This window comes from Oryx dammah, unplaced genomic scaffold, assembly GCF_014754425.2.
Source record: "Oryx dammah isolate SB20612 unplaced genomic scaffold, SCBI_Odam_1.1 HiC_scaffold_3, whole genome shotgun sequence".
In the NCBI taxonomy this organism is placed as follows: domain Eukaryota; kingdom Metazoa; phylum Chordata; class Mammalia; order Artiodactyla; family Bovidae; genus Oryx; species Oryx dammah.
Window position 1 is genome coordinate 35334412 of NW_024070187.1, and position 26061 is coordinate 35360472.

Consider the following 26061-nt stretch of genomic DNA (forward strand, 5'->3'; position numbering starts at 1 on the left):
GAAATGTAGGAGTTGGCATTGTTCTCTTTATTCATTCAAAAAATATTTATAAAATACTAATGAATCCTCAAGACTCCATGCCCTTCTCTAGGGGATCTTCCAACCCAGGGATCGAACCCAGGTCTCCCACATTGCAGGCAGATTCTTTACTGTCTGAGGCACCAGGGAAGCTCTACTGAATACTGAGGCTACACTAAACAAATCTCTATCCACCTGAAGCTTTAAAGTCTACTGAAGTCAATATTAACCTGACTTCCTTAGGGGCACTGGTGGTAGAGATCCCGCCTACCAGTGCAGGAGACATAAGAGACACGGGTTCAATCCCTGGGTCAGGAAAATCACCTGGAGAAGGGCATGGCAACCCACTTTAGTATTCTTGCCTGGAAAATCTCGTAGACAGAGAAGCCTGGCAGGCTATAGTCCATAGGGTCGCAAAGGGTTGGACACAACTTAAGTGACTTAGCATGCAAGAAATTAGTGTTCAATGCAGGATACAGGATGCTTGGTGCTGGTGCACTGGGATGACCCAGAGGGATGGTATGGGGAGGGAGGTGGGAGGGGGGTTCAGGATGGGGAACATGTGTATACCCGTGGCAGATTCATGTTGATATGGCAAAACCAATACAATATTATAAAGTTTTTAAAAAAGTGAACAAAAATTTAATACAAACCTCAAATAAAAATAGATAACACCAAAAATAAAAAATAAAAAGAAATTAATGTATGATAAATCAAATGTAAAGTAAAATTGTGAATTATAAATTAGAATAAGTACCATGACTGAATTAAAGCAGATTAATGATTAATAAGAGTGTTGGGGCTTCCCTAATATTTCAGTTGGTAAAAGAATCCATCTACCTATAATGCAGGAGACCCCAGTTTGTTTCCTGGATCAGGAAGATCCACTGGAGAAGGGAAAGGCTACCCACTCCAGTATTCTTGGGCTTCCCTTATGGCTCAGCTGGTAAAGAATCTGCCTGCAGTGAGGGAGATCTGGGTTCAGTCTCTTGGTTGGGAAGATCCCCTGGAGAAGGGAAAGGCTACCCACTCCAGTATTCTGGCCTGGAGAGTTTCATGGACTGTATAGTCCATAGTGTCTCAAAGAGTCAGACACGACTGTGCAACTTTCACTTTCAGTAAGAGTGTAACCAGGGAAGCCACTTTAAATGAGATTGCTAAAGCAGGCATCTCTGGGGGGATGACATAGGAGCTGAAAAATGAGAATACACCACCCATGCTAAAGAAATCGTGGAGAGGCATTCCAGGGAGAGGGAACATGGGGCAAATGCTTGAAGGCATGAAGGGTCTTGGAGTATTTGAAGGTTGAAAAAGAAGGCCACTATGGCTGAGGAAGGAAGGGGGCAAGTGGTGTGAATGAGGTTAGAGAAATATGGATGGGCTAGAACTTGCAAGGCTATGTAGATAATGATAAAAAGTTTAGATTTTATTCCAGGAGTAATAAGACATTGCTTGTGGAGTGACCTCGTTTGATTTATGTACGTAAAGTTTGTAGAAGGCAGGATGATTTAAGTAATTTAGGTGAACAATGATGGCCATGACTGAGGTGGCCATGTACATAGAAGTGAATTAATCCCAGTTTATGTTGGAGAGTGCTGACTAGACTTGATGGTATGGTTGATGGTGGGAGATACGGGAAAGAAAGGCATCAAGGTCAATACCTAAGACCTTGACTTAAGTCACAGGGTACCATTTGATAATCTGGCAAAGACACTCAGGACTGAAATAATATGTTTTTGCTGATAAATCAAAAGCTCAGGTTTGGACATACTAAATTTAGGTGCTTATTAGACAGCAAGGTGGAGTTGCCAAGTAGACAGAAATAAGTCGCTTAGTAGAAATGTCAAAGATAGTGATACAAATTTAGGAGTCACTAGATAGTGTTTGTATTTAAAAGCAGTTAAAATGCTCTGAGATCACTGTATCATTTGGGAAAAGACTTCTCTGCATCAACCCTTGAGTCACTCCAATTTCATTCAACTATTTATTCAACACATTTTATTGAGCTCCTGCTATATGAGGCACTTTCAGTGGCATGTAGTTTTAGTAATAAGTAAGAAAGACCCTAATAGGTGACTCAGACAGTAAAGAATGTGCCTGCAGTATGGGAGACCCAGGTTTGATCCCTGGGTGGGGTAGATCCCCTGGAGAAGGGAATGGCAACCCACTGCAGTATTCTTGCCTGGAGAATTCCATGGACAGAGGAGCTTGGCAGACTACAGTCCATGGGGTCACAAAGAGTCAACACAACTGAGCAACTGAAACACACACATGGGAAAGACAGGTTATTTGCTTTCATGGAACTTCTATTTAGTAGAGGAATGGCTCAGATGGTAAAGAATCTGCCTGCAATGCTGGAGACCATGATTCAGTTCCTGGGTTGGGACGATCGCCTGGAGAAGGAAATGGTAACCCACTCAAGTATTCTTGCCTGGAGAATTCCATGGACAGGGGAGCTTGGCAGTCTATAGTCCATGGGTCGAAAAGAGTCGGACACAACTGACTGACTAATACATACACAAAAAACAAACCAATAACTAGTAGATATGTAACTTTATTGTATAGAGGAGAAGCAGAATCCAAAGAGATCATGTGAAGTTAGTCAGTGAGTTAGGCAACTTTTTTTCCCTACCAGTGATGATGTGGCAGCTATTAGAAGTAGTCACCTCGGTCACATGCTGCCAAGAAACTGAGTAAATGGAGACCAAACTGTGAATGTTTTCAGTACTTTCTGTGAAGTAGTGATTACTTAAAAAATAAAAAAGTAAAAAAAAACTAGAACAACAACAAAACAGATTTGGGGGGCATCAAAACTAAAGTAGAGATCATGAAAATAGCTATTTTGGAGGAATGGGTTATAAAGGAAAGAAAAAAATTTGGGACCACCACTAATGGAAGAAGTAAGATTAAGGGAGTGAGTTTTGTTTGATTATTTAGGATAATTACAGAGAGTGCCTGTGATTATGGGAATTGTCTAATAGGGAGTGGGAGGGTAGAATTGGCAGAGTGATGTCCTTGAGAAGATGAGAGGAGATAGGATTGAGGGTGGTGGCATTAAAGGAATGGTTGATTAGGACCAGAATCTTCTATCCTAACTGGAGGAATGGAGAGTGGCTTGTAAATTTGATGGGAGGGGGGGGTTGGGGGGAAGGGTGATGAGAACTTTCTATGATGCGTCTCTTTTTCCAGTGAAGTAAAAATGGAAGGAAAGGGGTTTGAGAAAAAAGGAGGAGACATGAAATAGCACCTTGGAGAATAGAAACCTTACTAAAGAAATACAGCAGGACTGTTGTGAAGATTTATGTTAATACATTTAACATGGCAGTCAACCAATTCTATAATTTTTTTTTTCCCCAGCCACTTTCAGTTGCTCCATTCTCAACACAGAGAAGGCATATCACTGGATTCTTCCTTTTATGAGATAAATGCAGTGATTAAAGACCAGAGGAAGGAAATGGAGGGCATTAGAAAAGGAATGAAAGGCCCTGAAGTGTAAGCTGATTAAGGAGGGAATTAAAAACAAGAGGAATGCATAAAAGATTGCAAAAAATTAGAAAGGGATATTGTTCATTGATTTGGTTTACTCATTCACTACAACAGTTGAGCTTCTGCTATATGCCAAACTGTACTGGGTCCTGTGAATATATTCATAAGTGATAGGATATAGGTCTTCTCACGTTGTGAGTGATATAGGTCTTCTCATGGAGTGGGGTGAGATGGATAGTGAAGAATTGAAACCACTCAGTATTAAAGTCATATATTGCTGAGCGCAGTGAAGAAATAGAGAGCATCAGCAGGTGGGGAGAGCAGTAGTGACACAGAGGAGGTGTTCAGGGAGGGCGTCCTCTCCAGTAAAAACTGAGCAGAAACCTGGCTGAAGTGCAGGCACACGCTGTGAGTATCTGGGATCCGTGGGCTCGGCTGAGGGAACAGCAACTGTGTTTATATTTTTTAATGTCATTAATAGGTGAATGGTAAAGCCAACAAAGTCGTGACAAACAAGGTATTGTTTTCTTCCCCTATTGTGTTTTAAAGTGGTGTTTTCATGATACCAAAGTGACACAGCAGGTTTAAACAATTGATTGTTGCTCAGTCATTAGAATGGGCAGTCAGTTCAGTCAGAAGTCTCATTCAAACAGTTGAAATGTTTAAAATAAATATAAATATACCCTGTGTAATATATTTGTGTCTAATTTATCATTCCATCCTCCAGTGACCAGCTTTGGAATGCCACACATAATAGGGTTCAGTTAATATTTGAGAGAATTTCCATGCACACATATAGTTTAATACTTACAAACAAAAACATTCCCCCTTCAAACCTTTACAAAGAAGTTCTTCTAAGGGGAGAGTTTAAACACAAACCTTCCTTCCCTTTGCCCTGAGAATTGGGGATTAGCTTTAAAAGCCTTGCTTTTTAAATGTAGCTACAGTTTATGTACCATACAGTTCACTTGTTTACAGTGTGAAGTTTATTGAGTTTTAGCATGTTTACAAAGTTGTACAACCATTCAGTTCAGTTCAGTCGCTCAGTCATGTCCAACTCTTTGCGACCCCATGAATCGCAGCACGCCAACCATTACCATTACCTAATTCCAGAACATCTTTGTCACTCCCAAGACCCTGACAGCCCCTAATCTACTTCCTGTTGCTGTTTGCCTATTCTGGACATTCCATATACGTGGAATCACACAATATGTCTGTCATTTTATATTTGGCTTCTTTCACTTGGCATATTGTTTTCATGATGTTATTAGCAAATATTAGTTCTTTTCCTTTTAATAGCTGGACAATATTCCATTGTGTGACTGCACCATTTTTTAAAATTTGATCATCAGTTGATAGACATTTGGGTTATTTACATTTATGGACTATTATGAATAATGCTACTGTGAGCACTCATATAAAAAGTTTTGTGTGGACATATGTTTTTAATTCTCAGGTATATGCCTACAAGTATAAGTGGCTTTTTAAAAGCACAACTTTAAAAAGGCTTAATCTTTAAACTGTTTCTCATAATATATTACCGAGTTTCCATACTATATCTGATTTAAAACAATAAATTAAGTTATTACCAGTTACTGATTTAAGCTACTAGTTGAATTACTTAATTTTTCTTTAGAAATCTGAGTGACACTACCCTGCAGGGAATGTTGCTGGTATTCTGTAGCTCATTGCCACTGCTGGGGTGCCCACACCTCTGCAGCATTCTGATGGTACTCTGGGAATGCAGCTCTGAAGAGGACATGGCTTACCTTTTAGTCAATAAATACTGTTTCCTGGAAGAATCATGAAATCTTGAAATTTAAGACAAGATAGGATTTTTGGAGCGCATATCATCAATCCCTTTGTTTTATAGATCTTTGAACCGAGGGAGACATCCAAGAGGTTAAAATGCTTGCCTGGCTTCCTAGAGATGATTAGTTCAAGAACTAGGATGAGAAAGCAGATCTCTTGACTGTATTTTGTGCTGTGACTACTAAACTTCACAATGACTCTGTTGTCTGAATTTGAAGTCATAAAACAAAAAATAAAAGAATGTATGTAGGTGGCATTTTCAGTTAAAAGTTTACAGAAAGCACTTTCAGAGTCTTTTAGGGAAAAGCTGACTCTCAGCTTTATATTTATTAATTCACAGGGACAGGGAGGCAAAATAAGGGTGATACCATCACTTTTAAAGGGAATACCATCACTTCTAGTTTATGCACAAGGAAGAAAGAATTATAGGCATTTATAAACCCAGACAGACATAAACAAAGGTCAGTTATTCCTATTAACTTCCCTTACCAATCAGCCTTTTTTCTTCTTGTCACATTCTAACATTTACGTACTAGTAGTTCCAGTTTAAAAAGAGGTATAAGGATTATACCTAATTATATTACCCAAGTGTAGCCAAATTACACAACAGATTATGCAGTTAATAACTTGGACCTTTTAAATGTCATTCTGGTTATAGTTTATTCCTTGCACAGTGAGTCAGAAACGGGAATGGGTTCATTCACTATTTCCAGTAAACAGCTTCCCACCAGCAGGTGTTGTGACTGGTGGGAATGGGTAGAACTGGAAGGCACACTTACTTGGACACATCTCAGAACTGTACCCTTGATCCATACATAGGGCTGTGCGCGAGGCTACAGGCAGCTGAGTGTGTTGGCAGCACTGCAGTGACCCTCCCCCACACACACCCCCTACTCCAGCTCACAACAGGCTCTGATCTCCTCCGAGTCTGGGAATACTGCTCCCTACAAAGCAGAGAACAGGTGCCATGTACAGACCTGTGGCTCAGGCCCCATGCTATGTGTGATTTTGGTCACATCACCTCAGGATCCACATCTCTCACTTGTAAAATCAGAGGAGGGTAGCTGAGCACTGGTTGGCTTTAAAATGCTGTAGTTCTACAACCTACTCTTTTAAGATGTTGAGTATATTGGATGATAAGTAGTATCTATAGATGATAAGAGCTCAGGCTTTAAAGTAATTCAAAACCATCTTTGAATCCTGTGTGACATTAGGCAATTTACTTAACTTCTATACACTTTTATTGTGTAATGTTAATAGTTCAAAGGAGAATAATGATAATACAATTATAGTACTTAACTCATAGACTGTTGAGGTGGAAATGGTATTATAAATGGAAAATCTTTAGCACCATGCCTGATATATCCTATAATTTAGTAATTATTTATTAGTAGTGAATAGTAGTAGTATTTCCTTTAGGGATGTTTTATACTAATAATATACTGTTTTCTTTAGAAACAAAATAATCCCAGCAAATTTTAGTAAGGGTGTGTAGATTGTTTAGTTCAGTTCAGTCGCTCAGTCGTGTCCAACTCTTTGCGACCCCATGAATCACAGCACGCCAGGCCTCCCTGTCCATCACCAACTCCCGGACTTCACTCAGACTCATGTCCATCGAGTCGGTGATGCCATCCAGCCATCTCATCCTCTGTCGTCCCCTTCTCCTCCTGCCCCCAATCCCTCCCAGCATCAGAGTCTTTTCCAATGAGTCAACTCTTCGCATGAGGTGGCCAAAGTATTGGAGTTTCAGCTTTAGCATCATTCCTTCCAAAGAAATCCCAGGGCTGATCTCCTTCAGAATGGACTGGTTGGATCTCCTTGCAGTCCAAGGGACTCTCAAGAATCTTCTCCAACAACACAGTTCAAAAGCATCAAGTCTTCGGTGCTCAGCCTTCTTCACAGTCCAACTCTCACATCCATACATGACCACAGGAAAAACCATATAAATAAACTCAGATATGCAGATGACACCACCCTTATGGCAGAAAGTGAAGAGGAACTCAAAAGCCTCTTGATGAAAGTGAAAGTGGAGAGTGAAAAAGTTAACTTAAAGCTCAACATTCAGAAAACGAAGATCATGGCATCCGGTCCCATCACTTCATGGGAAATAGATGGGGAAACAGTGTAAACAGTGTCAGACTTTATTTGGGGGGGCTCCAAAATCACTGCAGATGGTGATTGCAGCCATGAAATTAAAAGACACTTACTCCTTGGAAGAAAAGTTATGACCAACCTAGATAGCATATTCAAAAGCAGAGACATTACTTTGCCAACTAAGGTCCGTCTAGTCAAGGCTATGGTTTGTCCTGTGGTCATGTAGACTGTAGTTTTGTTTAAAAGATGATGATCTTAAAAAAGGATGATGATTAATTAGCTGTGAGATGAACTTGAAAAAAACTCATTATTTAGGTGATTGAATGGTAGGCATGATGGGAAAAGAAATGAGATGCAAAGGTAAAGGTTATGGAGCAAGTAAAAGAAATCTGACTTATTCTTAGCATTATTGTCAACTATCATCTTCCTGTTACATAGTTTTGTTCTATCTTAATCTAGAGATAGAATCATCTATGGAAAATTTACTAAACTTAATGGGTATTCAGAAGTGAATCCCTGTATTATTTTTAAAACAACAAGATTATTCTTTTCATGTATTCAATTCAGTTCAGTTGCTCAGTCATGTCCGACTCTTTGCGACCCCATGAACTGCAGCACGCCAAGCCTCTCTGTCCATCACCAACTCCTGGAGTCCACCCAAACCCATGTCCATCGTGTCAGTGATGCCATCCAACCATCTCATCCTCTGTCATCCCCTTCTCCTCCTGCCCTCAATCTTTCCCAGCATTAGGTCTTTTCAAATGAATCAGCTCTTTGCATCAGGTGGCCAGAGTATTGGAGTTTCAGCTTCAACATCTGTCCTTCCAATGAACACTCAGGACTGATCTCCTTTAGGATGGACTGGTTGGATCTCCTTGCAGTCCAAGGGACTCTCCAGAGTCTTCTCCAACACCACAGTTCAAAAGCATCAGTTCTTTAGCACTCAGTTTTCTTTATAGTCCAACTCTCACATCCATGCATGACCACTGGAAAAACCATAGCCTTGACTAGACGGACCTTTGTTGGCAAAGTAATGTCTCTGCTTTTGAATATGCTATCTAGGTTGGTTATAACTTTCCTTCCAAGGAGTGTCTTAATTTCACGCCTGCAATCACCATCTGCAGTGGTTTTGGAGCCTGAAAAAATAAAGTTAGCCCCTGTTTCCACTGTTTCCCCATCTATTTGCCATGAAGTGATGGGACCAGATGCCATGATCTTATATTTCTGAATGTTGAGCTTTAAGCCAACTTTTTCACTCTCCTCTTTCATCAAGAGGCTCTTTAGTTCTTCTTCAATTTTTGCCACAAGGGTGGTGTCATCTGCACATCTGAAATTATTGATATTTTTTCCCAGCAATCTTGATTCCAGCTTGTGCTTCCTCCAGCCCAGTGATTCTCATGATGTACTCTGCATATAAGTTAAATAAGTAGGGTGACAATATACAGCCTTGACGTACTCCTTTTCCTATTTGCAGCCAGTCTGTTGTTCTGTGTCCTGTTCTAACTGTTGCTTCCTGACCTGCATACAGGTATTATGTAGAAATAAATAGTAAATCTATCCAACCCCAAGTAAGCTGCCACCTGTAATCTCTGCTCTTATTTTTGCATGTACTATATTGACGTGAACCAGGGACTTAGAAGCTTAATTATTGTGTAAACAGATATCTGATATTTTTCTCAGGATATTGATATTGTCACTATTCAGTAGTAGTTTGCTAAATAATATGAAGGAATTTGTTTTATGATAAAATATTTATAGACTCAAAACCCATTTGTGAAATACTTGGAGAAAGTTAGAAACTCAAAGTTTGGTGTTGATGTCTTGAAAAATTACTCTTTAGTTCTCCAAAGGAGAGGTGAGCTGTCTGTGAATATGTAAGTGACATGATATATCATCTTAGATTATCTATGTCCTATAGGTACCAAACTGATTCTCTCACTGTCTTTTGTTACTTCACTGTTGTATGTGATGAAGAAAAGAAATGTTTTGGCTTCTCACCACAATCTCACTAGCTTCTGGTGTGAACAACTCAATCCAGAAATGATTTTCACTGATTAGGGTAGTGAATCAGGGCAATTTCTGATTAAGGTAGTGTTCTTCCATCTGTAATGTTTCTTTTATACTTCTTTTATAGGAGGCCAATTGTAAAAACATCCTTCTAACAAAAGATTTCGAAAGAGATGCACAAAAGCCATCTCCAAAGACCAAGGTAGGCTATCTCTGCTCTTTAGGCAGAAACATTTAGGAAGACTCTTTATCTTTTTGTGTTTCCATGTTCTGTTGCTTGCATTTCCCTCAGCACCACCACCCTACCTTATTTGGACCCTGTGGTCTTAAATATAACATATACTTTATATGTTATATTTTCTGTGTAATCCAGGATTATAGTCATCTAAAAATGCTCAACACACTTATTATTTAACAGTGATATTTTTATTTTTGTATTGCCCACTATTTTTTTGTATTTTACATTGATGTATAGTTGATTTACAATGTTGTATTAGTTTCAAATGTGCAGCAAAGTGATTCAGTTGTACCTATATGTACATCTATTACTTTTCAGATTCTTTTCCCAGGTAGATTATTAGAGTACTGAGTAGAGTTCCCTGTACTATACAGTAGGTCCTTGTTGATTATCTGTTGTATATATAGTAGTGTGTATATGTTAACCCCAACCTCCTTATCCTCACCCCTACCTTTCCCCTTTGGTAGCCATAAGTTGTTTTCTAAGTCTGTGAGTCTGTTTGTGTTTTGTAAATAAATTCATTTGTATCATTTTTTTTAGATACCACACATAAGTGATATCATATATTATTTGCCCTTCTCTTGTATGACTTACTTGACTTAGTGTGATAAGCTCCAAATCCATCCATGTGCTGCAAATGGCAATATTTCATTCTTTTTATGACTAATATTCTGCTGTGTGTGTGTGTGTATACATACACACACCACATCTTTATTCATTCCCCTGTCGATGGACATTTAGGTTGCTTCTATGTCTTGGCTGTTGTAAATTGGGGTGCATGTATGTTTTTGAATTATGATTTTCTCCAGACATATGCCCAGGAATGGAAATGCTGAATCATATGATAGGCTATATTTTTAGTTTTTTGAGGAACCTCCGTACTGTTCTCTATAATGTCTGTACCAGTTTACATTCCTACCAACAGTGTAGGAGGGTTCCCTTTCCTCCACACCCTCTCCAGCATGTATTAAGACTTTTTGATATGAACTATCATACATATGATAGAATAAAGGGTATAACGTGTAAAATTTTGTTTTCCTTATTAAGACAATTTCAAAATGTACATATTTGTTTTGCTACTAAGAAGAAAAACTCATTTAACTGAAAATATATTGCGAGAATTTATTTGATACACCCAGAAGAGTGATTGCGTTAATTTTAGAGCCCCTTTCCAAATCTTAAATCTTTTAAGTAGAACTTCTCCTATATACTGGGCTTCCCTGGTGGCTCAGAGGGTAAAGCATCTGCCTGCAATGTGGGAGACCCAGGTTTGAGCCCTGGGTTGGAAGATCCCCTGGAGAAGGAAATGGCAACCCACTCCAGTACTCTTGCCTGGAGAATCCCATGGACAGAGCAGCCTGGTAGGCTACAGTTCATGGGGTTGCAAAGAGACACGACTGAGCAACTTCACTCACTCACTCTCCTATATACTAGGTGTATATGATATTCCTAATTGGCCACTGTATATTTTAATTTTTTATCTATTTTTGACTATTTTGGATCTTCTTAGCCATGCACAGCCTTTCTCTAGTTGTGGTGAGCGGAGTTTACTCTCTAGTTGTGGTCCACGGGCTTCTCACTGCAGTGGCTTGTTTCAGAGCCCAGGCTCTAGAACACATGGGTTTCAGTAGCTGTGCACAGGTTCAGCAGCTGTGGTGTGTGGTGCACAGGCTTAGTTACCCTGAGGCATGTGGAATCTTCCCAGACTAAGGATCAAACCTGTGTCCCCTGCATTGGCAGGAGAGTTCTTAACCACTGGATCACCAAGGAAGTCCTGTGATATTTATAGAGCTACCTTTTGGTTTTCTCCAATTCTAAGACAAAATTTTCTCCAAATTTTCTTGAGTACATTGTGGGAAAAATTTTATTTTATTTATTTTATTTTTTTCAGTGTGTATCTCCCCATTTATTTAAATTTTCTTGATTTTTCACCATTTTGCAATTTTCTTGTCTTTAGTTTTAATTGCACATTATTATAAAAATGATTTTGACTTTAATTTTAAAGGCAAATCAAGTTAAGTGTGAGTCATTATTTAGCATCTTACAGTAAGAGTCTACAGTTTTGTTTTTTTTTTTTAATCTTTTTTATGAAACTTTTTCCACCTTTTTTTTTTCTGGAAAATTGTTTTAATTATTATGCTTTTCTTTCCAGATCAGACTATTTTAAAAATCTTTTTCATTAATATATTTTCTATACAAACTTACATAACTTCAGTTCTCTAGAAGAAATCTTGTTTACTGTTAAAAATATGCTCACCAAAACAAATGCGTTGAAAAATATAGGATTTGAGAAACATTTTTAGGTAACATTTGCTCGTTATCTTCATTTTTATTGGTATACCTACTTTTAGGTGAAGAGACCTTAGATGAATCACTTTCTAAATGTGAGATAATCTTGAAACCTGTCATAAAAATTGTTTGAAGGGATTCTTTTATTCTTATGAAATTAATCCAGTTTGGAATATTTCAGGCATATAGAGAATCAGTAATTAATATGCATTGATTATCCTCTGTGAGTCTCACTGTATTGTTCATGACCAAGCTAATTAAATAGAGAAATTGCTTCATTGGTTAATCTGCAGTTTGTGACTTTAGCTTTTTTGTGGTCTTACATGAGCAAGTTTAAATTTACATGAGCACGCTAATCTTTGCTTAGCATTGCTTACTTTAGACGTGATTAAAATCCTTGTAGTTTCAAATCCCCAGAAATGAGGCAGAGCATGTGAGCTACACAAGATTATAAGGCACTAACTGTTTCACCCAGATTGTATTAAAGATCTTTTTTCTAGCAGTTGATCTTTGAAAGCTGAAGCTGAAAACACCTTCAAAATGTAGTTGATATAAAAAACAAAATGTGGATGGTATGTCCTTTCTAGAATGACTTAGGGAACTGTGAGAATGATGTGTATCCTTGGTGCTAATGTTACTTCATTTGGCCTCCATAGCGGTCTTTCTCAGACATCTCTAGTTACAGCTGTATGTGCCTTGGACAGCTAAATATTTCTGATCCCTATATGGCTAGAGATGTAAAATGGTAATCCAGAAATGGCATGCGTCCCATTGGCTCTGGAGATGTCTCTCTAGTCTAAGCCATCTGTCCCCATCTGTGTTCCCTCTGCTAGCTGTTGTCTCTGCTCTTAGGCAATGGAGAGGATTGTATTTCTCTCCCTTACACAGGAAAACCTCTTCTTGACCTGAGTCTGCTGGAAAAAATAAATGATACCTTCATTACACAGTGCTGTTGATACTTCCTGGATGAGCAATGACCACCAGCCCTGTTAGTTCAAGGACGTGCTCATATAACCATTTCATGACCCATACTGGACAGACTACATATGCAAACAAGTAACTGGAATAGATGAATAGAAGGGAACATTAAACAGATTTTTAAAGAGGTGTAAAACATAGACATAGCTTCTTGTAACCTAGTATGATCATGATCTGAGGAGAAGAGACAAAATCTTCTTCTGCCTAATACAAATGCCAGTGGCTCTAAATAAGCCTCATAGCTCATATTCATTGGTCACAGTATAAACCCTGAAGAGGATCCAGGAACTGAGGGGAAAAAAAACCTCTTTCTTCTCTCTCTTCTTGGTGTATGACCTATACTTCCCACTTAACTTGCTATGTTCTTGTTGACCTTGGTTAAAAAAAACGTTCAGGCCATTGTATAAGAAGCACTGTCCAATTAATTCAGTGCTGGGTGAAGGTATAAAATACAAGATAACCTGTTTCCTTTCTGATTCCCTGATAGCTCAGTTGGTAAAACTAAAATTACAAGCACATAATAGTTTTAGTCACTAAATTCTCCTAGTGCTTTTATAAACGTTTCTTTTAGTAAACCAAGTCATATTAACTATAAAATGGGTGATAAAAATAGTACAGTTATCAAGTAAACAGTTATGTAGTAGAAGCAACTGTTAAATTATTTTTATTTTCAGAGGTTAATGACTTCAGGGATCATGCATCATTTATGAAGGAGATTTTATTCAAAAGGAAACCAGTTGTCACATTTGTAGTTTCTTAAATAATTTTTTAAATGCCCATGCCTATTAGCAAAGTAAACTAGAAACTTAGAATAATGTAGAATTTTGAGAAATTTTAGTGACAGTATAATTAAATTTACAAATTAAGTCATTTAATAAACATTTAATTTTACCAAGATTCAAAGTTATTTTAAAGTCATTGTTAATGGATGTGAATGTATTTTGTGGTTGCTTTAATTTATAAAACATTCTAATTAGTATTCTGCTTTTCCACTGCATGTTGTTTCAGTATGTGTTTCCATGTATCAGCTTAGCTTGTGTGCTTATTTAATAAAAGTAATAGTAGTAGTAGCAGTAATAGTGGTGATTGCTAATACTGATCAATGCCAGACACTATAGTTTATATATATATATATATTATCTAATAATCATAACATTTCATATGTTGTCATACCATATTCAACTATTTTGAAATTTTGAAACTGCTTCTAATTATCATTAATATAAAAAGCCTTACTTGATAAATGTTAACCAAAGAGTAATTTTTGAACACTTTATTTTCTTAGGTTTTATGACCTATAATAGAATTAAAAGATAAAAATTGTTTTATGATTAATATACCCTAACATACCATCTCTCCTCCCTGTTTTGAAATTGTTTACAATTTCAACACATGTTATTACAGATTAACTGAATGCCTGTGTGTATATATAATAGATATCATAATTTTGTAGGTTTTACAGTCGTATATTAAAATGTACAGTCTGTCACCTTTTGCAGTTTTCTTTTTCATGTTCAATAAAATGTGTCCTATCAATATTCACTTTCAGTAAGAATATATAATGCAGTTTACTTAGATATTCTAGATTTTTCTATTTGGGTTGTCTCCAATATTTAGATGACTTCCAGTATTTTGCTATTACAGATCCATTTTAATGGATCCAGTGAGTAATTTTAACATGATACCTTTTGCACCTATAGAAATAGGATCGTATGTAGATACATCTTTGTCCAGGTATTACAAATGCTCTTAAAATGGGCCAGTTTGCATGTTCAGCAGCTGTGTGTGACTGTTTCCATTTTTCACATTCTCTCAAATCCTTGGTAATATCAGAGTTCTTGTGGTCGTTTTCCCCAGTCAAATGAGTGTAGGAAACAACTTGCTATTGCCTTAGTTTGAATTTCTCTAATTTCTTGTCATCGCAGAGACAATTATTTTTCACTGAATATCCTGTGTTTCTCCATTTCCCAGCCCCATTGCAGGTAGGTGAGGGCAGCCAACTACTTTTGACAATACGCTGCGAGCAGTATGACAACTCTCAAAGGCTTTTTCAGCCCTTTTTCATAGCACATTGGAGAAGGCAATGGCACCCCACTCCAGTACTTTTGCCTGGAAAATCCCATGGATGGGAGAGCCTGGTGGGCTGCCGTCTATGGGGTCGCACAGAGTCGGACATGACTGAGCGCCTTCACTTTCACTTTTCACTTTCATCCTTTGGAGAAGGAAATGGCAACCCACTCCAGTGTTCTTGCCTGGAGAATCCCAGGGACAGGGGAGCCTGGTAGGCTGCCATCTATGCGGTCGCACAGGGTCAGACACGACTAAAGCGACTAAAGCATCATAGCACATTAACTAGACAGTGGAACATATGTCTACGGAGCTGCCTGTCTGCTTGCATTGGATCTGTGTCATGACTTAAACCTCTGGTTTGTTACACCACTGAGATTTCTGAGTTGATTTGTACCTTCACTGTGATATAGTCTACCACATGGGCAGTGTGTTTTTCATGTGTTTATGTTTTCATATGTTTATTAAACTTTGATCATATTTTTGATTATTAATCTATGTGCTGTTTCTCCTACCATTGCAAATTTTGCTATTTGGTTGTTTCAGTTTTTTCTTAATGATTTATGAGAGTTTGCTATCTATTGTCAGTTATATGTATTCCAGATACTTCCACCCAATTTTCTGGGTTTTTTTTTTTCATATTGAATATAGTGTCTTTTAATGTTTGAAAGCTTTTTATTTCAGTGGACTTAGATTCATCAGTTTTGGAGTTTTGTGCTTTTTTACATCTTGTTTAAGAAATCCTCACCTACTTTGAGGTCAGTTCAAAAATCTTTTTTATTATTTTCCAAAAGTTTTAAAGTTTGCTTTGCATATATATAGGTCTTAGTTCATTTGAAATTGAATTTTGTGTATAGCATAAAGTAGGATCCTCATTTTATAGATGAAAATCAGTCAACTCAGTGTATTTGTTCAACAGTTTCATCTTTTGTCCACTTTTTGAAATAGTATTTCCATTATATGTCAAATGTTTTTATGTCTGTTTCTGTACTGTATTATTTGTTGCTTTTTCTATGTGTTTCTTTTATTTCATTACCCCAGTGTCTTAATTAGTGATATCTGGTAGTATATATTTCTTCAACTTTTTCTTCTTGAAAATTATCTTTGCCATTCTTGGTCCTTTGCTTTTGCAGTTAAATATTGTCAAGTTTTATGAGAAATTTTACTTAGAAGTTAAAGTGAATTAATCTCATGAACATGGTGTTCTATCCATGACCATCATGTAACTTTCTATTTACTCAGATCCTCTTTAATGTCTTTGATTTTAAAAAAAATTATAATTTTCTTCTAACTATACCCCAAGTTATAATTTTTATTCTAGATCTCCTTTTTGTAGATATTATAAATTGAGTACTTATTATATCTTCAAACTTTGTTGCTGATGTTTAGTGTTGAAACTGATTTTTATTGTTGACTTTATATCTGAAAATCTTGTCAAATTTTTATTAGTTCTAATATTTTGTTGAGCATTTCTCTTTGACTTCCTTTGTAGACAGTCATATCATCTGGAAATAATGAGAGTTGTTTATTCTCTTTCAAGCCTCTTATCATTTAATTTCTTTTCTCTTGTGCTATGTTCCCGGACTGCCAGTATAAGGTTAAATAGAAATGATGATAGCATGCCTTCTTGCATTGCTTCCTAAGGGAAAGTTTCTACATTTGATTTTTATATATTATCATGGCATTTTTCTTTTTGTTTTGGGGAGGTAAGGGATGGGGGTCATTCTTTCACAATACCAGGCACATAGCAGACCTCTGATAAAATCTTGAAAATGAACATGTAAATTATTTGCTTCTTGTTTTTTGTTTCACATGGAAGTAGTGTGCGTATGTTTTCATATGTGTTTTTCTTCATACGTACAGTCATTAGGTTTATGATGTTTGCTTTCAGTGCTTGGTAAGTATGTTTTATAAACATGTTTTGCTAAGAATTTTATTTTGAGTGAATGTTAAATTTTAGCAAATGTTCCTTCACATCGGTTACGATCATTGCTTGGTTTTTCTCCCATATTTGTTTGTTATGGAGAGTTATATTCATAGATTTTCTAATCTTAAAGCAACAGTGCCTCAGTGGAATAAACCAATTCTGAACCTGACCTTGATACATGTTTTTAAATACCTTGAAAGTTTTGGATAACTGATATTTTACTTAGTATTTTTACATCTAAGTTAATAAAATGTTTTGTTTAATCAATTTTTGGTATAAAGGTTGTGCTAGCCTAATCAGATGGACCGAGGAGAATCTTTTCTACTCTGTGAAACAATTTAAGATGAGGGTAATCAGTGCCTTCATTATTTGATAGAATGTATCTATAAACATGTCTGGGTCTAGTGAGGTTTACTGATTTATGTGTTTTTAATTTTGTTTTGCTTTTTAAATTTGTTTGGCAAGTTGTTTTTTAGCTGCTTATTCAATTTATTTTGGGCTTGTAGGCTTATTCATGTTTTTATTAATTCTTAATTATTCATTTTTTATTAAAATATAGTTGATTTCTAATATTATATTACCTCCAGGTACATAATATAGTAATTCAAAAGTTGTATAGATTGTATTGCATCTGTAAAGTTATAAAATGTTGGCTGTATTCCTTGTGCTGAACAATATGCCCTTGTAGTATATTTATTTCCTATGTAGTAGTTTGTGCCTCTTAACCCCCTGTCCACAGCTTTCTTCTCTCCCCTTTCCTCTCCCCACTAGTAACCACTAGTTTGTTCTACATATCTGTGAGTCTGTTTCCGTTTTGTTGTATTTACTCATTTATTTTTTAGATTCCACATATAAGGGATGAGAGAGTATTTGTCTTTCTCTGTATGACTTATTTCATTAAGCATAATACTCTTAGGTCCATCCATTTTGTTACAAATGGCAAGATTTCATTCTTTATTATGGTTGAATAGTATTCCAGTATAGGTGCGTGTGTGTGTGTGTGTACACACACCTTCTTTATCCATTCATCTGGTGAAGGGCTCTTAGGTTGTTTCCATGTCTTGCCTATTGTAAATAATGTTGCTATGAACATTAAAGTGCATATATCTTTTCAAATTAGTGTTTTTATTTTCTTAGGGTATATACCCAGAAGTAGAATTGCTGGATCATATAATAGTTCTATTTTTGATTTTTTGATGTTATATTTTCTAGAAAATAGTCTATTTTAATTAGCATAAAAATTTTAATGTTTCCTCTTATTTTAAAAATATTTATTGTAGTCTTTACAAAATCTTTGTCCGTCTTTTTTCATTTTTGCTATTATCTTGGGGCATTTTCTTGTTTGTTTTTGATTAGGATTGCTAGAAATTTGTTTGTTTTCTTAGACTCTGCAGCTTTTAGTTTTGCTGATTCTCTATTGTATTTGTTTCCCTGATTCATCAACCTCTGCTACTATTTACTCCTTATCTGTTATTCTTAAGGTAGATCTTTTTTCTTAATGTTTATCACTTTTTCCTCCACAGACATATATTTTAAATACATTTTCTGTGATGTGATACTGAAGCTTAATGACCAATTCTTTTAAATACATTTGCTTTGCTTATTAACGGCCTCTTCTGATGTGTCGAGTGTCTTTATTATATTAGAGAATTCTTTTAGAATCATGTAATTTTCTTCCTTCCTTTTATTTTGGTAATACTTTCACAATGCCAGGACATAGCGAACCCTTAAAAAATAATTAAGAACAAATAAATCAATCAGTTTAAAAAATTTTTATCATATAAAAGCAGTGTCATTTGTGTGTGTGATTATAGAGAATTTGCGCTTGTAAAAATCTAGTAAAATTTAGTACATTTTCCTGTGAAAAGAGTTCAGTAACCACTAAAAACAATTATTTCTGGAATTTAAGATTCTGGGCTTTGTTTCTTTTCCTGATTGGTTCCTTTAGAGCTTTTCATGTAATAATTTCCTGTCTGCTTTGTCTGCCCCCATATGCTTATACATACAGATATATGTTTATTTTTATTTTTTAGATATATGTTTATTTCACCAGATAGAAAGTGTTCTATATTTTTCCATCTTCCCTATATAGGTGCTAGATAATAAAATTCTCTTTGCCTCTTTCATTATCTTGGGAAATCACTTTGCAAACCTGTCTCTTCAGTGCTAAGTAGTATAAAATTTTGAAAAGTGAATACCTTTATTCATTTATTACTAGTTATATCTATGATTGAATCTTTTATTTTTTGCAAGCATATTCTTTATTTAGTTTCATAAATCATCACTAATCTATTTGAAGAATTCCTGGATCTCTTTATGATTAATGACATATCAGTTCAGTTCAGTCTGTCAGTTGTGTCCGACTCTTTGCGACCCCATGAATTGCAGCACCCAGGCCTCCCTGTCCATCACCAACTCCCAGAGTTCACTCAGACTTGCGTCCATCGAGTCAGTGATGCCATCCAGCCATCTCATCCTCTGTCGTCCCCTTCTCCTCCTGCCCTCAACCCCTCCCAGCATCAGAGTCTTTTCCAGTGAGTCAACTCTTCGCATGAGGTGGCCAAAGTACTGGAGTTTCAGCTTTAGCATCGTTCCTTCCAAAGAAATCCCAGGGCTGATCTTCAGAATGGACTGGTTGGATCTCCTTGCAGTCCAAGGGACTCTCAAGAGTCTTTTCCAACACCACAGTTCAAAAGCATCAATTCTTCGGCGCTCAGCCTTCTTCACAGTCCAACTCTCATATCCATACATGACCACAGGAAAAACCATAGATTCAGTTATTTAGATAGTATTCTCCTATGTTTTATGATATTTTATAACATATATATGCATGCATGCTAAGTCGCATACATATGTTATCAAGTAAAAAATAATACAAAGTTAAATAGTCATTTTAAAAGATAATACAAATATGGTATATCTGGGTGTACCTGCATAATCTCTTAATCTAATAACTTGGCTAATGTAACCTCTATACTTAGCCTCTTTCCATCAGATGTTATAACCTGCTGTGACCCCAGGCCAAGGAATGGAGGGCCCTCTGTGAAATGTCTCTTGATTAGCACTGCTGTGGCATGCAGAGCATAGCTGGCCTGGTCTCACTGTCCTGAGAACCCAGCTTCCTAAGTCTGGGTCTAGATACTTGCTCACTAACTTTCTACAACCAAAATGATCTCCTCTTGCATATCTGCTCTGCTTTGAGAAACAGCCTGAAGCTCATGCTCAGTTTGGACATTTCATCTCATCTCTTCTGCACTGTGTGCCTGGGATGCAAAGTTGAAAAGACTGTTTCTTACCTGAAGGAACTGGAGCCCAGACATATATACTAGCAACTAAATTAAGACATCACTATGCTGGACCGGTTTTCTGGTCTCAGATCTACGTTTGAGTTTACTGTCGTATTTGGCAAACAACCAAATCTTAACCTGATTGCCATGATTGCTTATTAGCCCTAAAGATCTCACTGACCTTTTTGTTCCAATATCCCCTGATTTGTCCTGTTCAATAAGTATGACCAGTCCGATCACAATCATTAGTGACAACTTTTGTAACAGCCCCATAATATTAATGACTTCATTTATAAAGTTTATTTCTCACTCCTGTCACAGTCCAATGCAGCTGGAGGAGGATTTATAGGTAGAAATGTCCAAACAGTGATTCAGGTCTCAGGCTGCTTCCATCTTTCAACTATGTCATCTAAAAGGTGGCTTCTAATCTCAGGAGTGAAAAAGAAAAAAAAGTGTGTGCAGAGTTCATAGATATTTAATCGCCTTGGCAACAGAAGCAACTCTTGTCCCTTCTGTTCACATTCCAGAATTCAGTAACATTTGTGGGAGTCTGTAAATGTAGTTTTCCAGTGTGCCCAGGAAAAGGAAGATGAACTAGGAATTGATGAGTACATAACATTGTTCTTTCTACAGCATGCCCTTCTGTTTGCCAAATACATTTTTTTTTTCCATTTCTCTTACCCTGCAGAAAACACACTCAGTCCTTCTGCATGGATGAAAATCCAAAGAACCAGCCAGTGATTACAACCAACTCAATCTCCAAAATATCTAGGAGACACATCAATGCTCCATCAGGTCTAGACATGGTTCTCCTTGTTCTGAGACTTTGTGAAATTAAAAGACAAATTGTCCATCCCTCCACACACATCCATCCCATGTACAAACAGTACTGTTTGTACTAAACAGTCTCACTCATACTCCAGGACACACACATACACGTGCACAGAAGTCATGGAGGCACTTTCTGTGAGGAATTACATTTCCTTTTTCTCTCTGAAAGCTGCCTTCACCTTTTAGAATTTCCTCCTTGTCATTACTCCCCTGTTAGTGAGTGCAGTGATTGTATCTTCCTTAAACTATAGCTTGCCTCCTGTTCTTGGAAGTTTGGTGTCTCAGGAATTGTTTTACCTCTTGCACAGCAAAGACTTCTTTAGTTTGGCCTGATATTTTTTTGTAGTAATGGTAGTGGTTTGTTGATTCTTTTGCTGTGGTGTGAGGCAAGGTTTATAGTAAACTCCCTCCAAATGTAAAAACATGATTAACATCCAATCTGTTTGCTTTCAGTCATTTCCATGAGGCAGTTAAAATCCTCAAAGTATGTTGTTTTCTCCTCTGCCTTCAAAGCTCATGGGAATTCCTCCTTAGAAGAAATTAACCAGAATTCTACTGGCAAGGGATTCTGGGAAATGCTGTTTCCTTTCTTTATACCCCATGCCATACACAGTTGTCTTATAAAATCACATGAAATTACGTTTCAAATAAGTACAATGGACTTTCTGCAATTAAGTTGATTCCAACTGACTTTGTGGAAGAAATAGAGGTTAAGTCAAACTTTTGTGTAACAGAACGAGGGTTTTAGAACAATAACAAAAAAGGCACATGTATGAACAAAAAGGTAATAATTATTAGAGGGATTTGTTTTGGCCAGGTTTGATGACAAGAGGAGAGTGAGGTGACTATAAAAATAAACAGATCTTTGGCTGTACATGTTACAGAAGCAACTCTTTCACTCAACAGCAGTGTGGCCTGAGGCACATTACAGAAGATTTTACAACCTCAGTATTCTAACTTATAAAAGATAATAACGTATAATAATCATCTTATAGCTGTCACTTTTTAAGTATTTACTGTTTGCTGTTGCTAAGTGACTGACTCCTTGTGACCCCATGGACTGTAGCCTGCCAGGCTTCTCTGTCCATGGGGTTTTCCAGGCAAGAATACTGGAGTGGGTTGCCATTTCCTCCTCTGGGGAATCTTCCCAACCCAGGGATCGAACCAGCGTCTCTTAGTTCTCCTGCATTGGCAAGCAGGTTCTTTACCACTAGAGCCACCCGGGAACTGTTTGCTAGACACTGTGAAAAATACTTCTGATACTACTTTATTAAACCTTCATGACACTATAAGATAAAAATTACCTTTATCAATCTATATTGCCTAGGTTACACTTCAGTAATAAAGCAATCCCATAATCCTAGTGGCTTAAAACTACATTTATTTCTTGCTCATGCTACCTGTCCAATTTAGATTGACAAGTGGGCTCTCTTTATTCTGGTTGCTTGAGGATCTTTTCTGGCAGAGTAACCCATCTCAAATGTGGCCATTGTGGTGCCAGAGGAAAAAGAATTCTGTAGGATCTTGCATTGACAGTTAAATGCCTTGTGTGTGTGCATGCTAAGTCACGTCCATGCCAAGTCAGAGTAACCCATTTCAAATGTGGCCATTGTGGTGCCAGAGGAAAAAGAGTTCTGTGGGATCTTGCGTTGACAGTTAAATGCCTTGCGTGCATGCATGCTAAGTCACGTCCATGCTAAGTCAGAGTAACCCATCTCAAATGTGGCCATTGTGGTGCCAGGGGAAAAAGAGTTCTGTGGGATCTTGCATTGACAGTTAAATGCCTTGCATGCGTGTATGCTAAGTCACAAAGAGTTGTGTCCAACTCTTTGCAACCCCATGGACTGTAGCCTGCCAGTCTCCTCTTTCCTTGACTCAAAACTATTTCTTCGCTTCCGGTCATAACTCATTTAGCCAGAACTAATCATATTGCATCACCCACCCACAATGAAAACAGGAAATACAACTCTATTATGTGCTTGGAAGAAACTTTAACAGTACTTACCAATATCTTCATTTTTCTTCTTTCTTTATAGATAAAGGACTTCCCTATAGCTCAGACGGCAAAAAAATCTGCCTGCAATGCAGGATACCTGGGTTTGACCCCTGGATCAGAAAAAACTTCTGGAGAAGGGAATGGCAATCCACTCCAGTATTCTTGCCTGGAGAATCCTATGGACGGAGGAGACTGGCGGGCAGTTGGTGGGATCGAAAAGAGTCGGATACGAGTAAGTGACCAACACTTCTACTACTAGTTTAACAGTACTTACCAGTACCTTCATTTTTCTTCTTTCCTTACACAAGAGAGAATGGAAGCTTAAGAGAAGCTAGTTAATTTTCCCAAGGTTGTATGGATAATAAGGGCCAGACATATTTGAACCTAGAGATCAAACTCTTGACCCTCATAGCACTGCTCCCATTTCTGTAGTCCTACATGGTGTATTGCACTATTCTGCCTCCATGGCACACAGGTTGTGAGAACTGAAGTTTACTAAGTAATTGATGTACTGCCTAGGACGTGGAGTGAGCATGCAGGGCCTTGTGGTTACCTATTTTCTTCATTTTTTAAAAATTTCCTTACCCATAACTTAGAGTCCTTCTTAAGTGCAAAAGCTCTGAACTGTTTTTGTAGTGACTTTATTTTCTCCAGGATGATAGCAGCTCTTCTCAGTTATCCACATTGGACATGTCTTGTATGTAAAGGTGTCCTGTTGCGCATGACTTCATATTTTCATCAGCCATCCTGAAAACCATTCTATATGTCAACTAAACTTTTAGGATACAGGACTTTCTCAGACTGTCCTACCAAACTCTCAATGTAATAAGATAATTCTCAATGTAAAGATAGGCTTTAGAGGGGTATCCTAGGAGTCCAACAACCTTACCTATACTGTGGATATTGCTATGGAAAATTATAGGTTAAGTTGCACATTAGGCCACAAAGTTTGGACTTTTTCCTCAATGTGATAAATATTTATTTACTGTTTCACTCTATCAGATGCAGATGTAAAATGTACTTGTTTGTTAAGGCCTCTCATACCCAGAATTTACATGCATTGAATAACTATAAATGCTAATGAAGTTTCTTAAAACCATCACTAAATACTACCTCAGTTCTTATAATCCTGTCATTAGCTTTACCTAGTTATTATATTGAAAATCAATATTGAATGTTTGTTTGCTTTGCCTCTTAAAATTTTAATGGAATGAATATTAAATAAGAGAACAAAATTCTAGATGTGAAATATAACTCAGCTCCTTTAAACTGATTAATTGAAGCAACTTTACTTCCTATTTTGATATATATGGTACCTTGGAAATAAAATGAATTACTCTTCTTCCCACAAAATAAAAAAAAAATTACTGGTGTAGTGATAGTGATACTAGTATAGAGCTTTCTATTTCCAAATCAAATAGGTTACTGGTTTCATAAACAGTCTTTTTATGGGAAGAGAACTTTTCTTAAAAGTTCCACATTGCATCACCTAAAATATATCTCCATTCCACAGAGAGTGGGTCAGGAAATGTTCGAAAAGAAAAAAAAAAATGTCTACTCAACTAAGTAAACTTAAAATGAATACCACTATTGGACTCACTGGGAGGAAACACGTTGAGGGAGGGATGCAACTAGGGAGTAAGATTCAAGTGAAAGCAGAGGTGAACTGAAGAGGACCTTGAATAGGAGATGGCACTCATAAATTTAACCTTATTAAATATAGTGGGGAGCCACTGAAGATTTCTTTTGTTAATTTCATTATAAAAGGAAAATTACATTGAAAAAGACAGTAAAGGAAAATAGCAAAAATCTAGCTCCTCCCTTTCTACTTCTATTAATATAATCACTATTAGAATTTTAGTAAATAATTTTTGCCTCTTTTCTTACATATATGTGAATGGATTTGAAAAATATATAAGCAATTTTATTTTCTACTATTTTCCCTTAATATATTTTATAACCATTTTCTTTGTTAGTACAGACTTCATAATAACAGTGATAATCATTCTCACATTATTGTATTTCAGGTTTTCGGTGATTGTAAATACTGTGAGTTAAACACTTTCCAGCACAAAGTTTATTTCTTAGCAAGAATTATGTCTTCAGGATAGATTGGTAAACGTGGACTTACCAGTTCAAAAGATAAAAATATTTTTATGGCCCTTAAAACCTATTGCTAAGTTAAATTTTTACTAAAGAGTTATAAAAATTTACACAGCCACTGGAAAATATGAGAGTGCCAATTGCATACATCCTCATCAGCATTAGGTATTATGACTTGATTTTTGTCTATGAGCCAAAAGGACTAAAACTAAGACTTTGTTCTAAATTGCATACTTCATATATTGCTAATGAAATTCCATGTATTTCCGCTTGTGTGCATGCAAAGTGGCTTCAGTCATCTATGACTGTTTGCAATGCTGTGGACTGTAGCTTGACAGGCTCCTCTGTCCGTAGGATTCTTCAGGCAAGAATACTGGAGTGGATTGCCATGGCCTCCTCCAGTGGATCTTCTTGACCCAGGGATCGAACTTGTGTCTCTTATGTCTGCTGCATTGGCGGATGGGTTCTTCACCTCTAGTGCCAACTGGGAATCCCATATTTCTGTATACAGGCTTACTGTTGTTTACATTTCCTCTTTTACATTTAGCTCTCGGTTGCAATCTTAGTGTCTTTCTTAAGAAGCTATGAGAACTAATTGTATATTAAAAATACTAGCAGTGAAGGTTTGTGATAAAAGAAGTGAGGGGACCAGACATAAGTGTATATTAAGATTAATCTGCATGTGGTCTACTGAATAGATTTTAGAACAGAATCACCAGTGAGAGAAATTCTGTATTACATTATTTTTTTAAATGATGCTGGTCTGACACTAGGCAGAGTTGTTTTTTATTCTCCCATTTCATTCATATTACAGTATGATAATGCTATACTTTTCAAACTATTTTCCCCTTTAAATGTTCATCATTACAGTAAATTTTCATGACATAAATGTTACCTGTTCTTAGGGAAGAAAGAAGCATAGAGAAAT

At 36.9% G+C, this 26061-nt stretch overlaps 1 protein-coding gene across 4 annotated transcripts in view; it reads left to right on the plus strand.

Annotated features, from left to right (window-relative positions):
• The window catches only part of FAM13A (family with sequence similarity 13 member A), a 338407-nt gene that overhangs the window by 158834 nt on the left and 153512 nt on the right, over window positions 1-26061 (plus strand). For all 4 annotated transcript variants that reach the window (XM_040237865.1, XM_040237862.1, XM_040237866.1 and 1 more), the window contains exon 6: window positions 9545-9619. In XM_040237865.1, coding sequence (XP_040093799.1) covers window positions 9545-9619 — 75 coding nt within the window. The remainder of the gene's footprint in view (window positions 1-9544; window positions 9620-26061) is intronic.